We start from the raw sequence: 23950 nt of genomic DNA on the forward strand, positions 1-23950 counted from the left end.
GGGAAAGGAGTACGACAAGGCTGTATATTGTCTCCCTGCTTATTTAACTTATATGCAGAATTCATCATGCGAAAGGCTGGGCTAGATGAATCCCTAGCCGGAATTAAGATTGCCAGAAGACCCCTGGCAGACATTAAACTTTACTATGAATCAGCAGCATTTTGCTGGTTGAAAGAATGGCTGCTTCTTGAGAACACAGACATTTTGGATTTGGAAGGATTTAACAATGTTTTTGGGTGGCATGCATACTTGTGGTATGACAAGGTTAAAGCACATAAAGCATTTAAAAACCATATTGTCAGAAGAGCATTGTTTAATGTTTGGACAAGATATAAAGACTTACTTGAAAACAAAACCCCAAGGTGGCTATCACCAATGGAGGGGAAGGCTCAGAAAAAACTCAATATGGAGGCTAAATGGCCAAAATATTGGGAAATTTTGGAACAAGAAGGAGACAAATTGAAATTGCAGAGTTTTGAGAAATTAAAAGATAAAGTGCGAGACTGGCTTCATTACTATCAGATAATGGAGGCATATAATTTGGACAAGAAAATTGGCTTCCAGGTGGAAAAATCAAAACTAGAAACAGAACTGTTAGAACCTAAAACTAAGATTTTGTCAAAGATGTATAACTTGCTGTTGAAATGGAATACTCAGGATGAAACGGTCAAATCTGCTATGATTAAATGGGCACAAGATGTTGGACATAACATTATGTTTGCTGACTGGGAACAGTTGTGGACCACAGGTATGAAATTTATGGCATGTAATGCCCTAAGAGAGAATATTATGAAAATGATATACAGGTGGTACATGACACCAGTCAAGCTTGCAAAAATCTATCATTTGCCCGATAATAAATGTTGGAAATGTAAAAAAACTGAAGGTACACTCTTTCACCTTTGGTGGACATGCCCAAGGATTAAGGCTTTCTGGGAGATGATATATAATGAAATGAAAAAGGTATTTAAATATACCTTCCTGAAGAAACCAGAGGTCTTTCTCCTGGGCATTGTCAGCCAATTGGTGCCAAAGAAGGATAGAACTTTCTTTATGTACGCTACAACAGCAGCAAGAATACTTATTGCAAAGTATTGGAAGACACAAGATCTACCCACTTTGGAAGAATGGCAGATGGAGGTGATGGACTATATGGAATTGGCAGAAATGACTGGCAGAATCCGAGACCAGGGAGAAGAGTCGGTGGAAGCAGATTGGAAGAAATTTAAAGATTATCTACAGAAATATTGTAAAATTAATGAATGTTAGTATGATGTTGGATAGAAAATAAGTGGTCTTTAGCTGTAATGTTACAAGGGAATAAGTGATAATGGTTATTAATAGGTAAAAATTTAATGTCACAATATTTTAAAATTGAAGTCTAAGATGAATAAAGAGGGGAGGGATTTGTTGAACTAACAATTTGAACTGGAATACAGAAAAGGGAGGCGTGAGGAGGTCCGGGAAATAAGCAAATGAAAAATATGTGACGGAAAGATTGAATTGTTTTTAACCATTTTTATTTTGTATTTTTCTTTTTTCTTTTTTTGTAATTTTTTGAAAATTTTAATAAATATTTTATTTTTAAAAAAAAGATTGCCAGAAGAAATATCAACAACCTCAGATATGCAGATGACACAACCTTGATGGCAGAAAGTGAGGAGGAATTAAATAACCTTTTATTGAGGGTGAAAGAGGAGAGCACAAAATATGGTTTGAAGCTCAACATCAAAAAAACAAAGATCATAGCCACTGGTCCCCTCACCTCCTGGCAAATAGAAGGGAAAGAAATGGAGGCAGTGAGAGATTTTACTTTTTTGGGCTCCATGATCACTGCAGATGGTGACAGCAGTCATGAAATTAAAAGACGCCTGCTTCTTGGGAGAAAGGCGATGACAAACCTAGACAGCATCTTAAAAAGCATAAAGCCATGGTTTTCCCAGTAGTGATGTATGGAAGTGAGAGCTGGACCATAAAGAAGGCTGATCGCTGAAGAATTGATGCTTTTGAATTCTGGTGCTGGAGGAGACTCTTGAGAGTCCCATGGACTGCAAGAAGATCCAACCTCTCCATTCTGAAGGAAATCAGCCCTGAGTGCTCACTGGAAGGACAGATCCTGAAGCTGAGGCTCCAGTACTTTGGCCACCTCATGAGAAGAGAAGACCCTGATGTTGGGGAAAATGAAGGGCACAAGGAGAAGGGGATGACAGAGAATGAGATGGTTGGACAGTGTTCTCGAAGCTACCAGCATGAGTCTGACCAAACTGCGGGAGGCAGTGGAAGACAGGAGTGCCTGGCATGCTCTGGTCCATGGGGTCACGAAGAGTCGGACACGAGTCGGGACATGACTAAACGACTAAACAACAACATTGTGGGTTTCTTTCTTTTTTTATAAGAACCTGCTTTTATACTGTGCACATGTGCCTGCGCGTGCATGTGTGTATCTTTCTTTCCCTTATTTTTAGGCAGGGAGGAATGGGCTGGTGACCAGCTATTCTTCTTCCTCCATGCCTTTTTTCTCCATTCTCTCCTGGTTGGCATACAGAAACACACAAAGGGTTGTGTACAGTACATCTTCCCTGGAAAAGCCCCCACTTCTGCTAGCAGAGCTGTTCCTTCTCCTTCTTCTGCAGGAGGGTCACTTCTTATCCACCCCTCAGATTTTACCATGCCTGAGCTTCTGGCACTGTGGATCCACCATGCCTGTGCCTCCCCCCGCCTCCCCTTATTTCTATCTCAGCTGCTTGAACTGCGAAGCTGCCTGGCAGATCAAGCTGGAGCGCTGGCTGAGACTGAGAGGTGGCCACAGCCGCCTGAGAAGGTTTAACTGTTCTGCGTTGGGGGAGGGGCTGCTGTGCCAGCTGGACCAGAAATTGGGGGAGGCTGTAATGCTTGCAAGGCAGTCCCCAGAATCTCTTGCTCAATCTGCTGGTGGTTTTGCTGGCCACCTGGGCAAAGAAGCCCTGGAGGGCTTGGCAATCCGAGAGGGAGAAAGGCAGCTGGGCAGGGGCCTGTGGTGACAGCTGGGAGGTGGGCGCAGCTGAGAAGTCACAGCAGGGAATAAAGCTCTTGGGGGGTGTCGGGGGCTGTTCCACTTAAGGAGCAACGTAGTAAAGCCAGGGGGAGGGGAGTCCAGAAGAGGAGCCAAGCAGGATGGGGGGGGGGGCAGACCACAGATGGATTTGCACAGGATGCAGTCGACAAGAATCACAGGATCATCAAGTTGGAAGGGACCCTGAGGGTCACCTAGTCCAACCCCCCTGCAATGTAGAAATCACAACTAAAGCATCCAAGACAGATGGCCATCCACCTCTGTTTAGGGTGTGAGCAGAGATACGGCAAGTTTTAAGAGTGAGGACTCCTGGCTTCCAGCAGACGTGCCCCTTCAGTGATATCAGAGCAGCTCAGCCAATGGCAGCCAGAGAATCACCTGTCATTAAAGTGGCACCGCAGGGTCAGAATTTAGCTTGTGCCACCAAGAGGGATGAAGCAAGAAGGAAAAGGAAAAGGGGGGAGGCAGTTGGAGGGCGGAGAAGGCAATGGGGGAGATCCGTCCTCTTCCTAGGGGTTCTTTCTCCTGGTGGTGCAGAACCATGGAAAAGCAAGATGACAAAAGTGTGCTTTTGATACCATCTGTGCAAGGAGATGCCTGTTCCTTATATTTCTGTCCTTTAGCCTTCCAGAATTTAATTTCTGAATCTGATAATCTATTTATTCTGGTCTCCCTGGATTTTGCTCTGCTCTTAAATTGCCCTCAAAGTGTTCTGTAGGTATTGGAGAAACGGGTGTTGGGTCTTCCCATCCACCCACATGTAAACCCCTCCCTTAATGAGCTGATACCCAGATCACTTTTACTCCATGGTGTGCTGTCCACTTCATAGGTAATTAGTTCAAAAATCCTTCAGGCAGAGGGCAAAACAGGGAAGAGGGTAATTGCAGCTTTGTAGGGGTGGAGCTCCCCAAACAAGAAATTTCCCAGCACTTTAAAGCATCAGCAGTGGCCAAAATCTAGCAGGGTTTTCAGTTACCATGATTATCTTAAACAGAGCACAACAACAAACATAAGACAAGCGCTGCAGGATCAGGCCAAAGACCATCACGTCCAATTTCCTGTTCTCACAGCAGCCAACCAGACACCTCAATGGGAAACTTGCAATCTGGACCCAAACGCAAGAGTGACACTCTCCCCATTTGCGATTCCTGGCAACGGTTATTTGTAGGAGCAGCTGCTTCTGACGGAGGTGGAACATAGCCTGGGGGGCTAGTTGCCATCCATAGCCCTCTCCTCCAGGAATTTGTCCAATCCTCTTAGAGCCAGCTAGGTTGGCACCTCCCTGCCTCTTGTGGGAGAGAGTGCCATAGTTTTAACTGTGCAGGGTGCAAAGAAGGACTTTCTTTTGTCTGTCCATTGGCTGACCCCAGTGCATTCAAGTTGGAGGGTGAATGTATCACTTTGTCCATGCAGTACATGGAAGCCCAGAGGGCTGGCATAGCCTTATGCTGAGAAACGCTGGTGTTTTTGGAATGAGGACAGTGGTTATCCTCTCCAGTTAAAAGGTTTGGACAGCAGTAGCAGTGGGGGCAACGGACCCTCTGCTTGAGAGCAGTGAGAGTAAGTAGCCCTGGGTTAGGCAGAGCAAAGGTCTGGCTAGAAGAGCATCTTGTCTGGCTGTATCTATGAATCTGGTGGCGCTCATCTTGCTTCCTGGCCTTTCTCTTCCAGGCATCCAAACTGGAAAAGCAGAGCAGCCTGCCTGAAGGGGATTATGACAATGCCGTTCCTGCGCTGGAGCCCGACGAGACAGGGTAGGCATCAGGAGAGCATGGGCTGTGTATGAGTATTACTGTTGATTAGTATTTATTACCCACACTTCATCGTAAGGGCCCAGAGCAGGTTGCAGCATCAAAACACCATATGAAAAGCCAATTTAAGCAACTTACAAGCATAAAAGCAAGGTGGGCTCTACAAACTTTGTCTCAGGTGACAAAGGCCAGGGTCAAGAGGAGCCTTTTCAGCCTTTGCAGGCTCCAGTGTGAGGGGGGAGGTCCCTAGGTCAGAACCCAAGAAGGTCTTTCCTGGGTTTGAGGTGTATATGTGGGTTGGAGCTTTGGACACCCAATGTGCTCACCTTGAATTGGGACAGGTAAGGAGCTGGCAACCAGTGTGGCTGTTTTAAAACGGGGCTTATATGAAATCTAAATGGGTGGGAAACCCATGACGACTTCCAGAGGTTTCTGGACTCCAGCCTCCCGTCATCCCTGAGCATTGCCCATGCTGGCTGCAGGGGCTGCTGGGAGTTGGAGTCCTGTGGCCTCTGGAGGGTCCCCCACAAGCAGTGTTGTCCCTGTCCTCCTGGTTTGTAGCTGGGCTCACACACAGCCTCCTCTGCCAGCTGGAGGCCCTCCACCTCTTGCAGGACTCCAACTCCCAGCAGCCAGGGATTGTGGGACCTGAAGTCCAGCAGCGGCCAAAAGTCCACAGATAACACAGGGTCCCTTCAGTTCCTTTCAAAGCGCAACATGACAACCCTCAAGACTGGGCAGGAAGTTTTGCTGAGCACATGCCTCAGTAGGACTCCTGTAATCGAGCCAGGCTGCATTTTCACAAGTGAGTGAAGAAAAGCCCCCCCCCCCCCCCGCCTCCCCGATTCTCTCCCCAAATGGCCCTGGGTAAAGCTGTAGGCAGTGAGCCAGAGCCTCCAGGAAGCAGATCTTTTCTGGGCCTTGTTCATGACTGCCTACAAGTGGAGGATGAATCTTAGGGTGAAGGAGGTTGCCTTTTCTTTACCTGACAGCCAAGCCCAGCTGGCTAGGGACTTGGGGTGGAGAGCAAAGAGCACCGTTGGCAGCCTTGCAGATGTCCCCCCACCCCCAGTTTCTTTAGTGGCTTGTTTCATATCAGTCTTCAAAGGGAGAGGAAAACAGTTATCCTCTGGAAATTCTCTCTTGGCCACTTGGCAGAGATTCTGATTTGCCAGTCAGGCAAGTGGCCCTCTGAAACGCTTGCGCGCGCGTGTGTGTGTGTGTTGGCAGAATCAGCAGGAAGGCCAGGCAGCGAAGCACCTTCCGACAGGGAGAAGGGCCCCCCTCCGAGGCCAAGGACCCAGATGCCAGCCCCAGCCTCCCCAGCACAGAGGACGTAATTCGGAAAACAGAGCAGATCACCAAGAACATCCAGGAGCTTCTGCGGGCAGCTCAGGAGAACAAACACGACAGGTGAGGAGGCCAGGAAGTCAGAGCGGAGGTCCCTGGAAGAAGCGCTTGAGTACCCTGGTCTGCGTTGAGCAAAAGTGCTCTTCCCCCATCAGGAGGGATCCTGGAATCAATTAGATGAGGCAGCATGCAGAGCGATGATGATGCGTGTGTGTCTTGCAAGTGTGGGTTGACGTCCTTCATTCTTTAAAGAAAGAGAGGCCCAAATTATTGTGCACCTGGCTGGCTTTGCTACCTTTTCCATCCAAGGCAACTGGCAGCTTTTATTTTCATCCTTCTGGACCTCCTAACAGGCCAGGATCTGGTGCTTATAATCATGCCTTCCTCCTCTTTAGCTGGGAAAGGGTAGTGTCTACAAGAGGAGTCCTGAGCTACACAAGTATCTGATGGTATCCTGGGTTTTCCCACGCCCCTTCCTGCTCGCCCCATTTGGGGTTGGAGGGGTGTCAAGAGGCAGAAGTGACCCTGGGAGTTTGGGAGGGGAGAAGCTTGAGTCACATGTGTGTCCTCTTGAGCAAAAGTGTAGGTTATGACAGCTTTATGCGCTCCTTGGTTCTGCAAGCGCTCCGTTGGACTGTGAGGTGCTCCTGTGCTGAGTTAACTGCAGAAAAACCTCTCTCTCTCTCTCTCTCTCTCTCTCTCTCTCTCTGGTTTTCCTGCTTGGGGTGCCCAGGCCATTCAGGCACAGCAGCGCCCCCAAGCTTAGGCACAGCCTGGGCTGTTTCAGTCCCCTGGTTCCATGGGCCGAGCGAGCTTCTCTGCAGCCTCTGACCCTCCGGCAGCCTGACCCTCCCACCACCTGGTATTCTGGCCTCTGTCCCTGCCTCCCAGGCACAGTGTCCTTTTTCTTTCTTTGGGGTCCTCCCCTCCCAAGCATGGGGTCTTTAGCGGTTATGCAAGAAAGGCTGCAGAACACCCTGGCCCAGCCTCTCAGCCCCATTTGGGAGAGGAGCTGGGGTTTGATGGGAGCGCAGTTTGGGGCCAGCAAGCGGGGGGAGGGTTCCTTCATCCAGCCTGGCATTTTTTGTCTGCTCCGTCCCTGGTACCCTAATGTGCAGCAGTGAAAGGGGAAACCTTCTTTGACCATCCACAGGGGTGTCACCTGCTCAGCTGGCACCCTGTGTTTCATCACAGGTTGTACTTGCCTTGTGGGACTTTCTGAGCTCACTTGAGGGCAGAAAACAGAAGCGCAGGCAGCTGATGTCTGAAAGAGAGACCTAAATCCAGATGAAGAATCCTGTACCTCTGAGAAGCCCCACAAGAGCTAAAGGAAAAGGTTGAGGCCCTGGTATTTGGTGATGGGACACCCCCTCCTCAACCATGGAGAAAGATGGCCTGGGAACAGGATGAGTGCGAAGAGGCAGGGACTGGGAGGGTGCAAGGGAGCTTTAGGAAGGTCCTGGCTGCTCTTGGAGCACAGTAGGAGCTCTCTGCTGATCCTAGGTGGGCTGGCTGAAATGGGCTTTTCATTTTCTTGTTCAGGTGAGGGACGTGTGTCCCTCCCACACACAGTTGAACTCCAACTCCCAGCATGGTCCTATAGTCCAATGGCATCTAGAGGGCTGCACAAGTTGTCCAGCCCTCTTGTACATGTTAAACTGGAACTCACTGCCACAGGAGGCAGGGATGGCCACTGGCTTGGATGGCTTTAAAAGGGCATTGGACAAATACAGGGAGGAGAATAAGGCTCTTAGCCGTGATGACTCTGCTCCCTGGGTCCCATCACCATCCTCCTGGGGTCTGGCGGCAACTGTTTGGGCTCCACATCTGTCTCCACCTCTGGTGGGCTTTAGATGAGATCTTCCTTGCCTCAAGCAACTTTCCTGCATAATCGTCCATGACTGACCCAGCTCCCCATCTCACCTGTCTGCCTGTCTCTCTGTGGCTTGAGTTTGGGGAGGAGCATGGAGGTTGGGCATGCAGCTGGTAGCAAGGAGGTTTGTGTGTGTGTGTGTGTGTGTTGACTGGGGGACTAATGCACACATGGCTGGGCCACAATCCCTGGCTAACAGTTCTGCGTGCACCAGTTGGATCTTGTGGGCTGTGTGGGTCTTGGCACTTCAGGCACACAGGCTCCAAGCCCTGCTTGCCTGTAACTCCATCACGTCACTTTTTGGGGAGCAATTTTGGACACTATGACAAACGTTTTGCCCCTCCTCCCCGCTGCCACCACAGAGGAGAAGGCTGTTGGTGCCTCCTATCCACGATGGCTCTGCTCTGCCTCTACAGTTGGGGGAAGCAGTGCTTCTGAATCCCAGTTGCTGGAAACTGCAGGAGGGGAGAGGGCTCTGGTGCTTGGATCCTGCTTGCGGGTTTCCCACTGGGGCATCTGTTTGGCCCCTGTAAGTACAGAAAACTGGACTCGGTGGGCCCTTGGCTTGATCCAGCAGCCTCTTCTTAAGTTCTTAGGACCACTGCTCTCTGAAAGGGACAGTTTGCATCTCCTCTGCTCTCTCCCAGCACAATGAGACGCTTTTCTTTGAGACAACTTAAAGCTTTTCTTCTGGCTACTATTTTTATTTTAAAGTCTCCACATCCAGCATCTGTACGTCTTGTGTGGCCACTTGCCAAGGGGCAGGAGGTGGGCCTGGATGTGTGGACACCCTTGTTTTTAACGGCTTTGCCTCTGCAGCAACTAATGTCACCTTTTGTGGCCCTGGGGGTGGGGGAACTTGCTTCCCTTAGAATGACCTGCCCCCTCTCTCCCCTTGCAGCTACATCCCCTGCTCAGAAAGGATCCGCGTGGCAGTGACGGAGATGGCTGCCCTCTTTCCAAAAGTGAGTAGCCCTGCAGAGGTCAGAGGGGGGCTCTGAATGCGGCAGGGACTCCCTTGTGGTGGCCAGCCTGTGGAAAGGACCAGAGGACTTATTTCATTTCACCTTTATCTCCAAGGAGCTCAAGGGAGCCTACATGGTTCTTCCCACTCCTCATTTAATCCCCACAACAGCTGTGTGAGGTACCGTAGGTTAGGCTGAGAGAGGCAGTGACTAGAGACCAAGGTCACACCCAGTGAGCTTCCTGCCCAAGTGGGGATTTGAACCCTGGCCTCTCTGAGGTCTTAGCCCGGCACTCTAACCAGGCTCTCTTGGGAGAACTCTTACCAGCCACAGGAAGTGGTCTTAGGCCAGACACACCAGGGGTCCCTCTAGCTCGGCACCGGCTGTCTCCATGGATGGGTGGCAGATCTGTAGGGTTTTGGACAAAGGGTCTGCATGCAGAGTGGGCTCCTTTGCCAGCCGTGAAGCTCTCTATTCCCATCCCGTCCTTATTAGTTTCTTTAAATGCAATATTTCATTGTGAGTTTTGTAAATAATAAAATATATTATAGTTATGTAAATCATCTTAATGTCCAGAGACTGGTAACATCTAACCAGATCTAAAGAGAAAGGGAATTCTGACACAATCATTTTGTATACAGAGATGTAAAACCTTATGCCATAAATTCCGCTGCTCACACCTGAATCTCTGGCTGAGCGACACAGCGAGAAATAATCCAGGTTTGCTCACACTGAGTGAATAGTCAAAGGACAAGAAGGAGAGTCTGACTAAACAGCAGGAAAAGTTATCTGACAGTAAGGGAGTCTCTCAGAAGGTGGTGGGCTCCCTTTCACTGGAGGTTTTCAAACAAAGGTTGTATGGCTGCCTGTCAGGGATTCTTTAGCTGTGATTCCTGCGTTGTAGTGGGTTGGACCAGATGACCCCTGGGGGTCCCTTCCAGTGCTACAGTTCTGATTCTAGGACACTGGAGCCAGTCTCAGCTCCCTGGATGAAGCCTTTCTCCAGGCCTAACCGTAAATCCTCTTAGGTCAGCGCTGGTGAACCTATGGCACGCGTGCCAGAGTGGGCACGCTGAGCCCTCACTGCTGGCACACATGCCATCGACCCATCCGCGCTGTTGTTTTGTTGTTTTTTCCATTTGTGCTCCTGCTCCTCCCCGTGCTACTGCGTGCATCCACTGCTTAAACCCGGAACTTTTCTTTTTCTTTTTTGCTGGTAGCCAGCGATTGTGTTCGGCGATTGGTCTGTTTTTCAATTGGCTACAGCAGTGTTTCTGATTGGACCTAACAGTGTTTGTTATTTGACCCTCGTGATTTTTTTCCTGCACTTTTCCCTGTGCTGGGTGGTAGTTCCCAGCTCCCCCCTCCAAGCCAGGCCTCACCCATTCCCTTCTGCACCCCCCACTCCAATCCTCTGCAGGCTCCTCGTCTCCCTTGGGCTTGACCTGCCTGGGCTAGGAGAGCACCTGTGCCTGCCACCTATCTGCGTGCCTGGCCCAACCCAGCCTCACCCCTTTGCCGTTGCCGGAGGGAAGGAGGGAGGGAGGAAGATGGGGAAGACCACACAGGGATCGCGGGCAGGTAGCAGGCAGGCAGGCAGGCACGGCTGTTGGGCTGGCTGGCTGGGGTGGGGGCTCTCGCTCTCCCTCTCTTCCTGTCCGCCGCTCACCTGGCCCCAGGGGTGCTCCGTCCTCCCCATCGCATCAGCCTGAGAACGAGCCAGCCAGCTAGCCGGGGAGCGCGCCCAGCGCATCTGGTGGGAGGGGAGAAGACGGAGGGAGATGGCGAGAACCGCGGCAATTTTTCTGTTCTGTCTCTCCCCCAGAAAGCTCAAAAACTTTGGGCACTTTGCAATAAATAAGTGGGTTTTGGTTTGCAGTTTGGGCACTTGGTCTCTAAAAGGTTCACCACCACTGTCTTAGGTGCACACAACGGAAGCAACTGCTGATACATTTTTGCAGTGGAAAGAAAATATTTGGCACTTTGACCTATCTTCCTCTCTGCATGCTCCTTTAGCCCCCTGCCTCTGATGTTCATGCAGAAGTGCTGCTCTAGCCGGGTGGTGCCTGCCCCCCTGTGTCATGCTTTCCCCCCTTTTCCTCTGTCCTCCCCAGAAGCCCAAGTCTGAGCTGGTGCGCACCTCTCTGCGGCTGCTGACCTCCAGTGCCTTCCGACTGCATTCCGAGTGCACAAAGGCCCTTCCGCCAGAGTCCTGCCCCCTGGCCGACATCCAGCTGGTCACTCAGCAGGTCATTCAGTGCGCCTATGACATCGCCAAAGCTGCCAAGCAGCTGGTCACCATCACAACCAAGGAGAACACCAACTGAGGCCGCCGTGTCCTCCCACCTCCGCAGCAGGCCTCCTGCAAAGGGTCGGCTTGGAAGCGGAACATTTTCATGTTTTTTACAGGAATATTTAAGGTGGTGCATTACTTCTTTTTAAAAAAGGAATCTCAGTATTAAAGGGGTTTTGCATGTTTCCCCCCCTCAAAAGGACCCCCCCCCCCGAATTAATGTAACCCACTGCCTTATTTTATGCCAGTGTAAAGAGGGTGTCAGTGTATGGAACGTCATGAGCCAATCTTTGCATCAACCGCTCTCAAAGGGATGTGTGTGTGTATCTGGGGCAGGGAGTGGCAGGGAGGGTCGCACTCTGCACCATTTGTGAACTGAAATGCACATATCAGGATACAGGGCACATATCCCCAAGTCTTGTTATGCAGCTGTTTGACACACCTGAACCACTATGTTGCACGTACCACTAACCTCTGAAGAGCAGGGGTAGGTAAGGACACCCCCCCCAACATGATCCCTGCCCGTCAGTCCCCACCCCTTGCGAAATACCAGGCCATCAAAGGCTTGCTACAAAATGGTAAGACTAGCCTCCCGACCCCTTTTAATATTTTAGTCTCCTGGGACTCTTCTTTGCTTTCCACGGTGGAAGCAGATGGGAGTGTCTCAGATTTTTTTTGGCCCCAGTTCATATGGATCTTTGAGAAAGTGCTATTCATGACATAACTGCACCACAAAGCTTTCCTAGGGCAGAAAATGATTTTTTGCTTGTCCTGTTTCTGCTCACCCGCCCCCACTCCTCCTTTGGGGTATCTGCATTCCTGGGAGGATGGCTTGCTGGTGGTGGCTGTGCCGGGAGCGGTGCACTGCAGGGAGTGTTTAGTTGCAGGTGGGACTGAAGGTCCATCTTGGGTGGCAAAGGTACAGTGGAAACCTGCCTGGATTTGGGAAGGAGTGAGAGACTGATTGTCTTGTGTTTTTTTGGTGGGGGGGAAGAGAACTGCTGGTGTTGAGAGCTGGGCTTGGTGTCCTGTCCCATTTGAGCCCCGACAACCTTGCTTCTTGAGAGCCACTGTGCCTGTGTTCACCAAGGCAGCAGGGCAGGGTGACATTAAGAAAGGGGGCAGCTGTGCAGGGTGGCTAAGAAAGCCTCTGCTTTGCTGTTGGGTGTCCAAGTGGTCCAGTGGATGCCATGGTTTGCAGACAAGATGCCGTGAAGCAGAGTGGCCCAGAGTGGCAGGCTGAATGTGCCTGCTGGTGAAAGGATCATAGTAATTCCTGCAAGGTTGGCAATTTGGCTGGTGCTTCATGGAACGAAACCGGTACCATTGATGGGCATGCATGAGAGAGGTTCCTACACTAGAGCACATTGGTTGCATGGAAGCCCTGCTGCCATCGCTAGGCCTTGAGGGAGCGGTGACAGGTTTGTCTTGTTGGGTTTGGTGGGTCTTAAATGGCCCTCTATGGCGAGAACTAGGTCTGGGTCAGGAGCCTCTCTCCCCCCTTATGCCCAGTTGCCCAGTCTGATCCTCAGTGCTTCAGAACATCCTTTGTGCCACTTGAGGGGAGTCTTCCCTGGGGAAGGCAGTTCGGGGGGCCAGTCTGCATTGTGTGTGTCTGGGGGAGAGATTTCTGGGATGGTCCCAACAGCATGCAGCATGCTGTGTAGTGATTTCTGGCAGGGGTCCTTTAACAAACAGCTGATTTTGTCCAGCGACAGCCCCACTCCCTCCCTCCATCTTGGTGCGTCTGGGCCACCCCACTAGTAAATTCTGCTGAATTGCTGAATGGAGAAAGAGTCTTGGGCTACAGCCGGCCTGTGAGAGTTTGGTGCTCAAGGTGGAAAACCCAAAGGGCAGCCTGTGGGCACATCATGCCCAATTCTGTGCACACCTGTCTCATAACAAGCAAGAGCTGTGTGCAAGGGTGCCTTGTGGTGCTCTGGGTTCATCTCCCACTCATTCCACTGCAGCCTTCCACCCCAGCAGGACAAGACCCACTTAGCTCCTCTTCTCTTAAGAGGCTGGCCAAAATGTACGCACAAAACCGAGAGGGTCTCGGGTCTGGGGAAATAGGAAGCTTGACGCTAGCTGGGCCTGAGCAAGCAAGTCAACCTTCCTCCTGCCCTGCCTAGTGCTCCCCCCGGCAGGCTTTGCCACGGCCCGTGAAGTTGCCAGCTCACTGCAGGGTACTGCTTCTGTACAAGGCAGAGGAAGCGATCTGCCCACCTGCATGCCACTCATAGGAAATGGGCAGACAGGCTGTCTGCTCCAGGGATGCTTGGCTGGCGGTGGAGAGGTTTCTGGGTTTAGAAGCAGCAGTCCAACTTGAGGGGTGTGTGTGAGAGTGTGTGTGTGTTTTACCCTGTTGGTATTTATATATTAAAAGAAACCAAACCAAGTGCCATAATAATGTTGGATGCTGATGTTACCTTGTAATTAACTACCTTTTTAAAAAGTATTGTACTATTTTTGGGTTTAAAGAAACAAACAAACAAACAAACAAACAAACAAGGTAGAACAGGTATCTTGCTTTTTCTATTCTTGTCTCCTGGTTTTGTCTTCTTGCAAACAGTGTTGACTGGCATGAAATGTTGGCTGAGCATAGCTGTCAACTTTTCCCTTTTCTTGCGAGGAATCCTATTCGGAATAAGGGAATTTCCCTTAAAAAAGGGAAACATTGACAGCTATGTGGCTGAGACCGATTTGGGTGTCTTTGCCCTTGTTGGGCCTGTGGGCCCATTGCAGGCAGAGAAACTGTTTTGGGCAGCAAGCGCGCACTCCTCCCTGCCAGGAAGTAGGCTCAGGAAAGGGAAAGCACCTGACCGCTGGGTTGTAGGTCCTTCTCTCTCACGGACAAAGCAAAGGAGCAACACCAACTTGCATTAAGAGAGTTAAAAAGCTTTATTGAACCTTTGGACATCCCTGTCAGAGCCTGAATGGGAAGTGCTTGGAGCCTCCCACCCTCTTCTTCCTTGCACTGCTTTGCCAACAGCAATAATAGGTAGCTGCTACTTCCACATCCAAGTTTGGGGAAGGTGAAGGCTTGCAAGGACAGTGTGTGGTTGAGCTGCTGCCTGCTGGCTAAGTCTGTCCACCACCATCCCATATCTCCCCCAAGTGCCTTGAAGGATCAGCAATCTCCGCCTGCAGAGCCTCTTAGAGCCACAGCTGTGCCTGGCCTCCAGGAAGGGCCAAAGCCTTCAGCAGGAGAGGGCTGCTGTGCGGGGGGGGGGGGCGGCTGCAACCCTCCAGCCTCTCTCCTTTTTAATCTATACAAATACTCCCACAGCACCCCCAGCAGGATGCAGCCAGGAAGCTGCTCCCACATTGAGGATTTTAATCTACTGAAACTGGAAAGCAAGCCCCCTCTCGCTTCTTTAGGTCCAGGCTGCTTTGGGATAGCTGTAGCTCTGGAAAAGAACAGAGAAGGAGAAAGGCTTTCAGTTCTTGCAGGGAACACTTTGCCTTCAACCCCTGGCAGATCCCTGAATGAAACTGCTGGGATGGGAGGCAGCTGCATGTGTAAATAAGAGGTGGTGAAGGCTGCCTTGCTGTGCCCCAAATATGTTGGTCCAGGCACAAAACCCCAAACAGTTTGGAAATGCCTGACTCCCTTGTCCAGGACCCATGTGCTAGGAAGCCAGACAGACAGGCTGGCTCCTCCCCCATATAGAGGGCTTGGCTCATCCACAAGAGGCATTTCAGAAACACCCGGGGGACAGAATCACTCTTCTCTTGCCCACAGGATGGGGAAATTCCCTGTTGACTGGCATGAGGCACCAGTTCTGATAGGCTGCTGCCCCCCTCACCTTGTTGCGATAGCCGAGCTCCATCATGCGCCTGGCGGCCAGTTGCTCCAACTCTGCGTTGCGCTGCTCCTGCTGCTTGGCCTCAGCCGCTTCCTCCCACTGGCACTGCAGCTCCTCCTGCTCCTGCCGATGCCGCTCCGTGAGCTGAAAAAGCAATAGGGAAAGGAGAGGGAGAAACCCAGCAAGGTGGGTACATCGTCACAGCCCATGTGAACTATTAGAGCTCACACAGTTAGCAGTCCTCTCTGGACAGCCCACCTACCCTCCTGCTCCCCCCTGTGAGCCTGTGCCTTCCAAGTCCCTCTTCTTAAGCACAGCTTGCCTTGAACTTTGAGCATCATTTTGTCATCACCTGTTGCATGAGGTCTTGTGCCCCAGCCCTTGATCAGTCCTTCACTTCTCGCTCCCGTCTCTGCCTGACTACTTCCCTTTTGTGTGGAAAAACAGTCCCATTCCTGACTGGGGAGAGGAACCACAAAGCAGCATGATGAAGCAGACCATCTTGTAGCTGACGTGAGGATAACTGCCCTGTATTGTCTAGACTTTGGGGAAACCCACCCAGACACCAAAGGTCTGGACTTCTCCTGCTTTTGGTTTTTGATGGCAGAAAGGAGGAATTAAAGAACCTTTTAATGAGGGTGAAAGAAGAAAGTGCAAAACATGGTCTGAAGCTCAACATAAAAAAAACAAAGATCATGGCCACTGGGCCCATCACCTCCTGGCAAATAGAAGGGAAAGAAATGGAGGCAGTGATTTTACTTTTTTGGGCTCCATGATCACTGCAGATGGTGACAGCAGTCATGAAATTAAAAGACGCCTGCTTCTTGGGAGAAAGGCGATGACAAACCTAGACAGCATCTTAAAAAGCATAAAGCCATGGTTTTCCCAGTAGTGATGTATGGAAGTGAGAGCTGGACCATAAAGAAGGCTGATCGCCAAAGAATTGATGCTTTTGAATTCTGGTGCTGGAGGAGACTCTTGAGAGTCCCATGGACTGCAAGAAGATCAAACCTCTCCATTCTGAAGGAATTCAGCCCTGAGTGCTCACTGGAAGGACTGAGGCTCCAAGACTTTGGCCACCTCATGAGAAGAGAAGACTCCCTGGAAAAGACCCTGATGTTGGGAAAGATGGAGGGCGCAAGAAGAAGGGGACACCAGAGGACGAGATGGTGGGACAGTGTTCTCGAAGCTACCAGCATGAGTTTGACCAAGCTGAGGGAGGCAGTGGAAGACAGGAGGGCCTGGCGTGCTCTGGTCCAGGGGGTCACGAAGAGTCGGACACGACTAAAGGACTCAAAGTCCTACAGGGGCTGCCCAGCTGGCTCCTGAGCAAGACCTACCTGCGCTTCCAACTCTCGTCTGCGCTCAGTTTTCAGCGCAGCCTCCTTTTCCTTCTCCCGGTGCGTCAGCTGCTTGGCCACTTCAAGCTCCTGGATCAGCTGCTCCCGGGACTTCACCGATTCCTGCTGCGCCTGCCTGTTCCTCTCCATCCTCTCTTGGATCTGGCGCTCCCTCTCCGCCAGGACCTGTTTCAACCAAGAGGTGAGCGGGAGGGAGAAGCCCAGGCAACCTGCCCAGATTCTTTCTGCCCCAGGTGCAGAGAGCTCACCTCAGCCATGAGTCTGTCCCGGGCCTTGCGTTCCTTCTCCCACTCTTGTTCTCGCTTCTCCCACACTTGCTTGGCTTCCTCCCTTTGGTGGGGTGGGAGAGAAAGGAGGGAGTGACTTTGAGTGCCAGAGAGGTGTCATGGAGGACAATGGCCTTTCTCCATACAAGTAGGGGACCCCACAGCTGCTTTGAGAACAGAAGAGCACTGACCCAAAGAAATCATAGAACTACAGAGTTAGGAGGGGTCCTAAGGGTCATCTAGTCCAACCCCCTGCAATGCAGGAATCACAGTTACGAGATTCCTCCAAGCTCATCTCAGATCCCCTGCAAGATCCTAGGAGCCCTCTCCACCCACAAATGGACCACTGGCTATGCTGGCTGGAGCTGATGCAAAACCTGGAGGGCACTAGGTGGGGTGGGGCGGGGGGGGGGAGGCTGGGCTGGCGGCCGCTCTTCTCCAGCTGTCTCCCCACCATTGCAACCACAACAGCTAAGCCACTTTTGCAGGGTGAGGTTTGTCAGCTACAGGGAAGCAATTGCTCCTCTTCCCAGCAGCCTTTGCTTCAGCCACACCGTCGAAGGGAACGCTGGCAGCAGCTAGCTCCACAGCCCACCCTCCACCCCGTTCTCCCACCTCACCTGAAGACGGTCTCCAGCTCTGCCTCCCGTGCTTTTTCCAGCTGGAGCTGCTCCTCAATGACCTCCTTCATCCAGGCCACGACAGCCACCGCTTGCTCCCGCTGGGCAGACTTCAGGCGCTGGTCCTCATCCTCCTGTTCCATCAGCGCCAGGAGAATCTGCCTGTCCTTCTCCTGCAGGGCAGACCAGGAGAAGCTTCCGTGGGCCAGCAGAGCTCCAGGGCCTCAAGCCAACAAGAGCCCTTCCCAGTCCCTTGGAGTCAGAGCTGCTGGGGACAGAGCCCAGGACCGTCTGTGTGCAAAGGGCGTACTCTGGCTTCCTTAAGGCAGGGCCAAGGTGGCTGGAAGAGATGGGAGGTAGCAAAGGCCTAGCAAACCAAAGAGGATGATCAGGCTGCCAACAGTAGAACAGCCGCCAAAAAAGCAGGAATACCACAGGGAAGGCGTCTCCAGCATTGTTGGCTTTACAAAAAATGTTGAGATTTGGCAGCAGGCTGTGATGCAATCAAGGCAAGTGCCACTGACCATGGGCAGGGTGCAGCTCCTTGTACTCCAGAACTGAAGGGGTATGGGACAGCCATCTTACCAGCCTTCAGTTGTGCTCTGGGCCTGAAGCACAAAGCATTCCAGTGGCACCAACTTACCAGCTCCTCCTGGATCCACTGGGCCCGCCTCTTCAGTTGGGCTTGATACTGGTGCCTCAGAAAGCACCTGAGAAGAGAGAAGAGGAGAGCCAGACTTTGTAATTCACAGGAAGAGCCAGAGAAAACAAGCAGGGGGGCTTCAGAACTGCCCCAGCTTGTTAAGTTCTCAAGCGCAGCTAAAAGTACATTTCAGCTACACAAAAATGTAAACAGCACCCCTGAGCATGTGCAAACTGCCTCACTTTCACCACAAGTAAAGGCACCCACAGGGTCACTTTTGGCAAGGTGGAAGTTGCAGCTGCCTAATATATCTTGTTTGAGAAATTAAGTACTGGCGCTGACCCATCCCGTAGCCACGGATAGGAACCCTGCACCCCTAAGCCTAATTTCAAGCAGGTGTCCTGGGAGGAAGATACAGTGGGAATGAGGGGAAAGAAGGAATGAGATACAAGGGGGATGTCCCTACTTATGGCTCTGGCACTGCCAGGAATCCACCCAACAGATTTCTCCTCAGCCAAATAAAGGTTCCCCCATCCCTGCCCTCCTCTCTCACCACCACCACCTCCCAAATCCTTACTTAGCTAGGGAGGGAACTAAATAGCAGCTCTCGGGGCAGCCAGGTGCCCTCTGCCAACCCCCTCATGCCCTCTGCTCTCCAACAGCCGTACCCAAGTTCAATCTTCTTCCTCTCCTGCTCCTGGCACTTCCGCTTGGCCTCCAGGGCTTCCAGCTCCCAGTGCTGCCTGAGCAGGTTCTCCTCTTCCCTCTTCAGCTTTGTGGCCTGAGAAGAAGAACGACCCAGAATCCTTCATCTCCAGGCTCACCTCCCTTTCCCAGCAGGAAAGCAGGGGGGGTGGGGGACAGAAGCTGCTAGGGAAAGGAGGGGCTGGAGCTGCCCCTACAGCAGAGGCTGCGCACTCAGCATCCCAGGTGCAGATGACCAGGAGCTGCTCAGCTCTTGCACCTCCTTGCCGCTTGCCCCCACAAGAGCCAACCAATTGCGGGCATGTGCAGCTGGGCACCCAACACTCCTCCTGGCAGGGCACATCTTCCTCAGCTCCAAAAGCCCTGGAGCAGCCACGTGGAAGCGTGGGTTGCACTGACACCAAAGCTGGGTCGATTTATAACAGATGCCTTCAGTTCATAGCCCCCAAAGGCCACCCTGCCCCTAAACCCCACTTTCTGTGGTGGTCACATATGGGAAGAAGCAGAAGAGGGAGAGAGGCTTGGTTCAGGGATCTGCACCTGCACCACTACAGAGTTACTGTCTCTCTTCCCTCAGCCCCCCCCCCCCAATCTCATCTCTGACTTTTCTTCCAGGGGACTGCCACAAAGAGAAGCAAGACAAGACAGATGGCGGGTGGGGGGTGGGGACTGGCGCTTGCAATCCTCCACCAGCTCCCTTTCTAGCACCATCCCCTCAATGCCAGGCCCCAGCATGTACCTCCACCTCCCGCAGCTGCAGCTCCTTCATCTGCTGCTGCAGGAACTCTGCCTGCTTCCTTTCTTCCTGCTTCCGCCTCTCCTCCTCCTCCTTCATCCTCTCCAGGGCTTCCCTCCGGGCTGCCTCGTATTTGTTTTCTGCACGGATCTTCTCTTCCCGCTCAGTGGCTTCTCGCTGGATCGGGGTCAAATGGAAGCGTGAGCATCCTGTCCGCCTGCTGCCTTCTCGAGGCTGAAGGAGCAGGGAGAAGGGGAGACACGGGGCACCAGGCCCAGGAAGCCTGCAAAGAGGCACACTGTGGCTCCTACCTGTTGCTTCTGAGTCAGCTGATCTCCCCAGGCCTCCACCACGTGATCCCTGTGCAGTTTGGACCCAACCTGGTGGGAAGGGACAGAAAGCAGGAGCTCAGCTGTCTCAATGAACTGCTACCCGTCCCCCATCCTTTGAGCTGCAGAACTTGCTTTAGAGGGGAGCAACAGCATTGCTTCCCATTCCAAGGTCTGAGCTGGAGGAAAAGGGCAGGAGCACCCTGATACAAAGAAGCAGGGAGCCAGGGTTGGCCTTGGCACCCAGCATCCTTGGGCAGGATACAGGACACACTGCCGACACCTGCCCTGCTGCCACCTTTTTATCAGAAAGGTTTCCCAGCCAGATATTCCCACCAGCACAAAGCAGCAAGAGTCTAGTGACAATGCTCATACCCCACAATGCCCCAGAGTGACCCAACACCAGGGGGCTCACCCCAGCCATGTTGCTCAGAGTGCTGCTGGTGCCCCCCTTGCTAGGAAGCCTACCAGGGCCTGAGGAAAGGCACTCTGCCTTGGAGCTGGTCCAGCCTGGATCCTGCCCCAAGAGGAGACTGTCCTACTCTGTCCCCCTGACAGAGCTGCATTCTGTTCTAATGCACACACACCCCAGGATTCCTTGGGGCAAAATGATGCTGGATTGTGCCCTTGTCTCTCACCTCTCGGAGCTTAGCGCTGTTGTTCTTCCAGCACTCGTACAGACAATCCTCTGCAATCTGTTAAAAAAGCAGAAATCAGAATCCCTCATGCAGGCGGCACCAGAGCCTCACCCGCTTGCCAGTTTACTTCTGTTCTCAGACAGTACAGTACACAACAGTACAGGAATGTAAGCATGGATATCATGTTACATCAGCAATGGGAAATGAAATTACTGACACCGCTTGGGGATGCACCTGCAGTGGCAAAAGAATGCTGCTGGGAAAGGATGCCTTTGGCAAGACCTGGAAGCATCACTAGGCAACATGAAGGTGGCTTTGACCACCAAAGCTGTTGCAAGTCAAGCTTTGGCTCCTGCAGGTGCCTCTGGGAAGCCTGCAAACGCAGCAGCACTTATGGACAATGGGGCAGTCACAAAGTAGACTTGTAGAGGAACCAGACTTGCCAGCAGATACACAGCCTTCCCTTCCTCATCCTGGGAAATTCTTACACTCAGCTGGTGTGTGCCCCACCCCCGCACCCCCCAGATGGTTTAGAAGAGCAGACCAACATTTCCCATGGCAGAGATCACCTCCTGACAATTCTCTCAGCCCTCCCAGTGCTTCTGTGAATGCTTCTGAATGTCATCCTATGAGGAAGAGCCCTCACGACTCTCTGATTTAAGACCCTGACAAAGGATGTGTCTCTCTATTGTAACCGAAGGAAAGTTGCAGCGGGTTGGACTAGATGACCCTTGGGATCCCTTTCAACTCTGATTCTATGAGAAATAGTCTTCCTTTCAGACTGACTTGTTTTCTCCGCTCCTCTCTGGCTGACTTCAGCTCGTCATGTCTCCGCCTCTTTTCACTCAGGTCTGCATCCTTGTTCAGCTGCAGTTCCTGCAGCTCTGCTGCCAGCATCTCACGCTCCTCAAAGAGCAGCTTCTGGAGCTGCCTGCGTCTCTGCTCCAGGCTGAGACACTTCTCTTCCTTAAGCTTCTCACGGTGATAGGCGGTCATGCTAGCAAAGGTTTGAAAAAAGAAAAGTGAAGATGAAAATGGTAATATTCTGCTGGTCCCAACTTTGATCCATTTTTCAAGTTTAGCTTCTAAAAACAGCCCTGACTTCCCTAACCTTCTTTAAGGATGTCCTATTCTCTTTACTGGGACGCGGGTGGCGCTGCGGGTTAAACCACAGAGCCTAGGACTTGCCGATCAGAAGGTTGGCAGTTCGAATCACCGCGACGGCGTGAGTCGCCGTTGCTCGGTCCCTGCTCCTGCCAACCAAGCAGTTCAAAAGCACATCGAAGTACAAGTAGATAAATAGGTACCACTCCGGCGGGAAGGTAAACGGCGTTTCCGTGTGCTGCTCTGGTTCGCCAGAAGCAGTTTAGTCCTGCTAGCCACATGACCCGGAAGCTGTACGCCGGCTCCCTCGGCCAATAAAGTGAGATGAGCGCCACAACCCCAGAGTCGGCCACGACTGGACCTAATCGTCAGGGGTCCCTTTACCTTTATTCTCTTTGTTGTGGCACAACACTGATGCTGGTGCTCCCAGTTTGCTGCAAGCTTGCAGAGAGCGGTCCTTTCTTTCCTGAAGAAGTGTAAAAAGTCTGACCCTCTCTCAGATTCTAGTGCTTGTTTACACTTCAGCTATTTTACTTACATTTCAGCTGCCGAGGACAGCTAACAGGGCTGTGGAGGAGGGGCCAGGGCCTTTGCCAGTGCTGCTCTTTCCCTTTCTTGTGTTTGGACAGAGTTAACAGCAAATGCAGCCAAAAATTCTACCCAGGCATTATTCAAGTTGCTGCTTCTCCCTACCCTGCTATGGGTCCCCACTGCCCTAGCCTTGCCTTTGCTCGTAGGAGTGGCGTGAACTCCACTGGGCCTGCTTTGAGCTGTAGACCCCAGACTGTTGAAAATAGCGGCTGTTCAGCTCCCACAGTTTCCGGAAATGGGCTTCTTGCTCACGGTGGTGCACAATCTGCTGCTCAAGGGCTCTGCTGCGGTTGCTCCAAAACGAAGGGATTGTAGGCAACGCCATCTGGGCAACTCTGGAATAAACACCTCGTTCCTGAAGGACGAGAGAAGTATTAGTTTTAACAGGTGCATGAACCATCAGCCCACCAAGCTCCACTCCCCATGCAGGCCAGCCGGCCCAAGCCCCCAGGCACTCGGCATTCCATGGCTCAGAGCCTCCCCAACACACACTCTGCAGCACAGACCTGGAAGAGATGGAGAGGAGTGTGTTTTCCCAGCTGCCTAGATATATTACGGCTGCAATGTTTAGTCCATTCTGTGACTTAGATTAACTAAAAAATTGGATCAAATATAGGAAGTATCTGTTGGTTGATTGGGTAGCAGACTATTTTAAAAGTTATTCACATAAGTAAGTGGGAGCTGCAAGGAGTTTACTGCCGGCCTGCCAGGCCACTCTGCTCCAGGGGCCTGCTGCCCTGGGACTGGAGGACAGATGGGCAGCCCACTCTGGCCTTTGCCACTGGGGAGCAGCACCTGCTGCCTCTCAGGGAGGGTGGCTGGGAGATGCATGACTATTAAAAGGGGTTAGGCAAACGCATGGCAGGTAGAGCTAGCAGTAGCTACTGTAGCTGTGCGCCACCTCCACTGCCAGAGATGGCAGGCCTCTTAGCAAGAGGCGCTGGGGCCCACAAGCAGGGAGAGTGCTGGGGCACTCGCGTCCAGCTTGCAGGCATCTGACTCCGGTGAGAACTCAATTTTGCAACGGGGGGACCTTGCATCTGATCCACCTTCAGAACTCGGAAGGGGGCAGAGGAACCAACTAGTGCCGTCCATCAGCTGATGGGCTGCATTGTGCACTTTGCCCTCGGCTATATTTCGATCCTGCAGGCAGGAACTACCTTGTCTGTTCAAATCTGCACTGCAGCTAGAAGACTTAAGTGCTTTGCGCGTGTTAATTGTGTGCGTACCAAGCATCGCCCTAGGACCTGCGAGAGCCTCCCTATTGCCTCGCCCCAGCAGAAAAAAGCCCCTTCCGAAATGGCAATGCTCTGACGCGCGAGCGCACCAGGAAAGAGCAGGCCGCGGTTTTCGCAGGCTCCTCAGCGCCTGACGGGCCCGGGCAAGGCCATGAAGCCCCCGGGGTGTGAGGCGGGGGGGGGGGCGCCGCTGCTGCCTCCCGGCCCAGCCTGCCTCGCATCCGCCCCTCGAGATCCCTGGATAGAAAAGGGGGAAGGAAAGGGAGATATGATCCATTCAGTCCTCAGTCAGGGGGCCCTCGCCGCGAAAGAGCCTCCGACGTCACACAGTCGACGCCGTGACGTCAAAAGGCGAACCGTTTTCACATCGACGCGACGCGCTTCTATGCGCAACACGGCGGAAGCTGTTAAAAGAAAAGGTAAATCCTGTATTTAAATATGTAACAACCACAGGGCAACAGCCAACTACCGCCACCCACCTGGGGCCCCAGACGACCCGCCGCCGCCGCCTCCGCGACTCCTAACGGCGGAGCTCCTTCCGGTGCCGCCAGGCGGCTCCATGGCAACACTTCCGGGCCGGGCTACGGGGGCCGCCGAGGGATACGCCTCTTCCGAGCGCCGCGCGA

General features: G+C 52.3%; 2 protein-coding genes across 6 annotated transcripts in view; one reads left to right on the forward strand and one right to left on the reverse strand.

Annotated features, from left to right (window-relative positions):
• GIT2 (GIT ArfGAP 2) overlaps window positions 1-11665 on the forward strand; it is a 42299-nt gene extending 30634 nt beyond the window's left edge. For 3 of the 5 annotated variants that reach the window (XM_081168519.1, XM_081168521.1, XM_081168520.1), the window contains exons 16-20: window positions 4724-4806; window positions 6034-6216; window positions 6887-7015; window positions 8928-8991; window positions 11106-11665. In XM_081168519.1, coding sequence (XP_081024645.1) covers window positions 4724-4806; window positions 6034-6216; window positions 6887-7015; window positions 8928-8991; window positions 11106-11318 — 672 coding nt within the window. In that variant the 3' untranslated portion in view covers window positions 11319-11665. The remainder of the gene's footprint in view (window positions 1-4723; window positions 4807-6033; window positions 6217-6886; window positions 7016-8927; window positions 8992-11105) is intronic. The other 2 variants (XM_081168522.1, XM_081168523.1) reach the window with 1 other exon arrangement.
• Window positions 11666-14161: 2496 nt separating this feature from the next.
• Window positions 14162-23811, reverse strand: TCHP (trichoplein keratin filament binding). Its single transcript, XM_081168636.1, has 12 exons — window positions 22221-23811; window positions 21178-21388; window positions 20392-20448; window positions 19736-19804; window positions 19428-19601; window positions 18652-18764; window positions 17984-18050; window positions 17341-17513; window positions 16703-16784; window positions 16434-16619; window positions 15094-15237; window positions 14162-14694 (listed from the first exon to the last, which is right to left on the reverse strand). Exons 1-12 carry the CDS (start codon window positions 22484-22486, stop codon window positions 14662-14664), a joined length of 1575 nt encoding a protein of 524 aa, XP_081024762.1. The 5' UTR covers window positions 22487-23811; the 3' UTR covers window positions 14162-14661.
• Window positions 23812-23950: the final 139 nt, after the last annotated feature.

Source organism: Podarcis bocagei (assembly GCF_964188305.1).
Source record: "Podarcis bocagei genome assembly, chromosome: 13".
Lineage (NCBI taxonomy): Eukaryota > Metazoa > Chordata > Lepidosauria > Squamata > Lacertidae > Podarcis > Podarcis bocagei.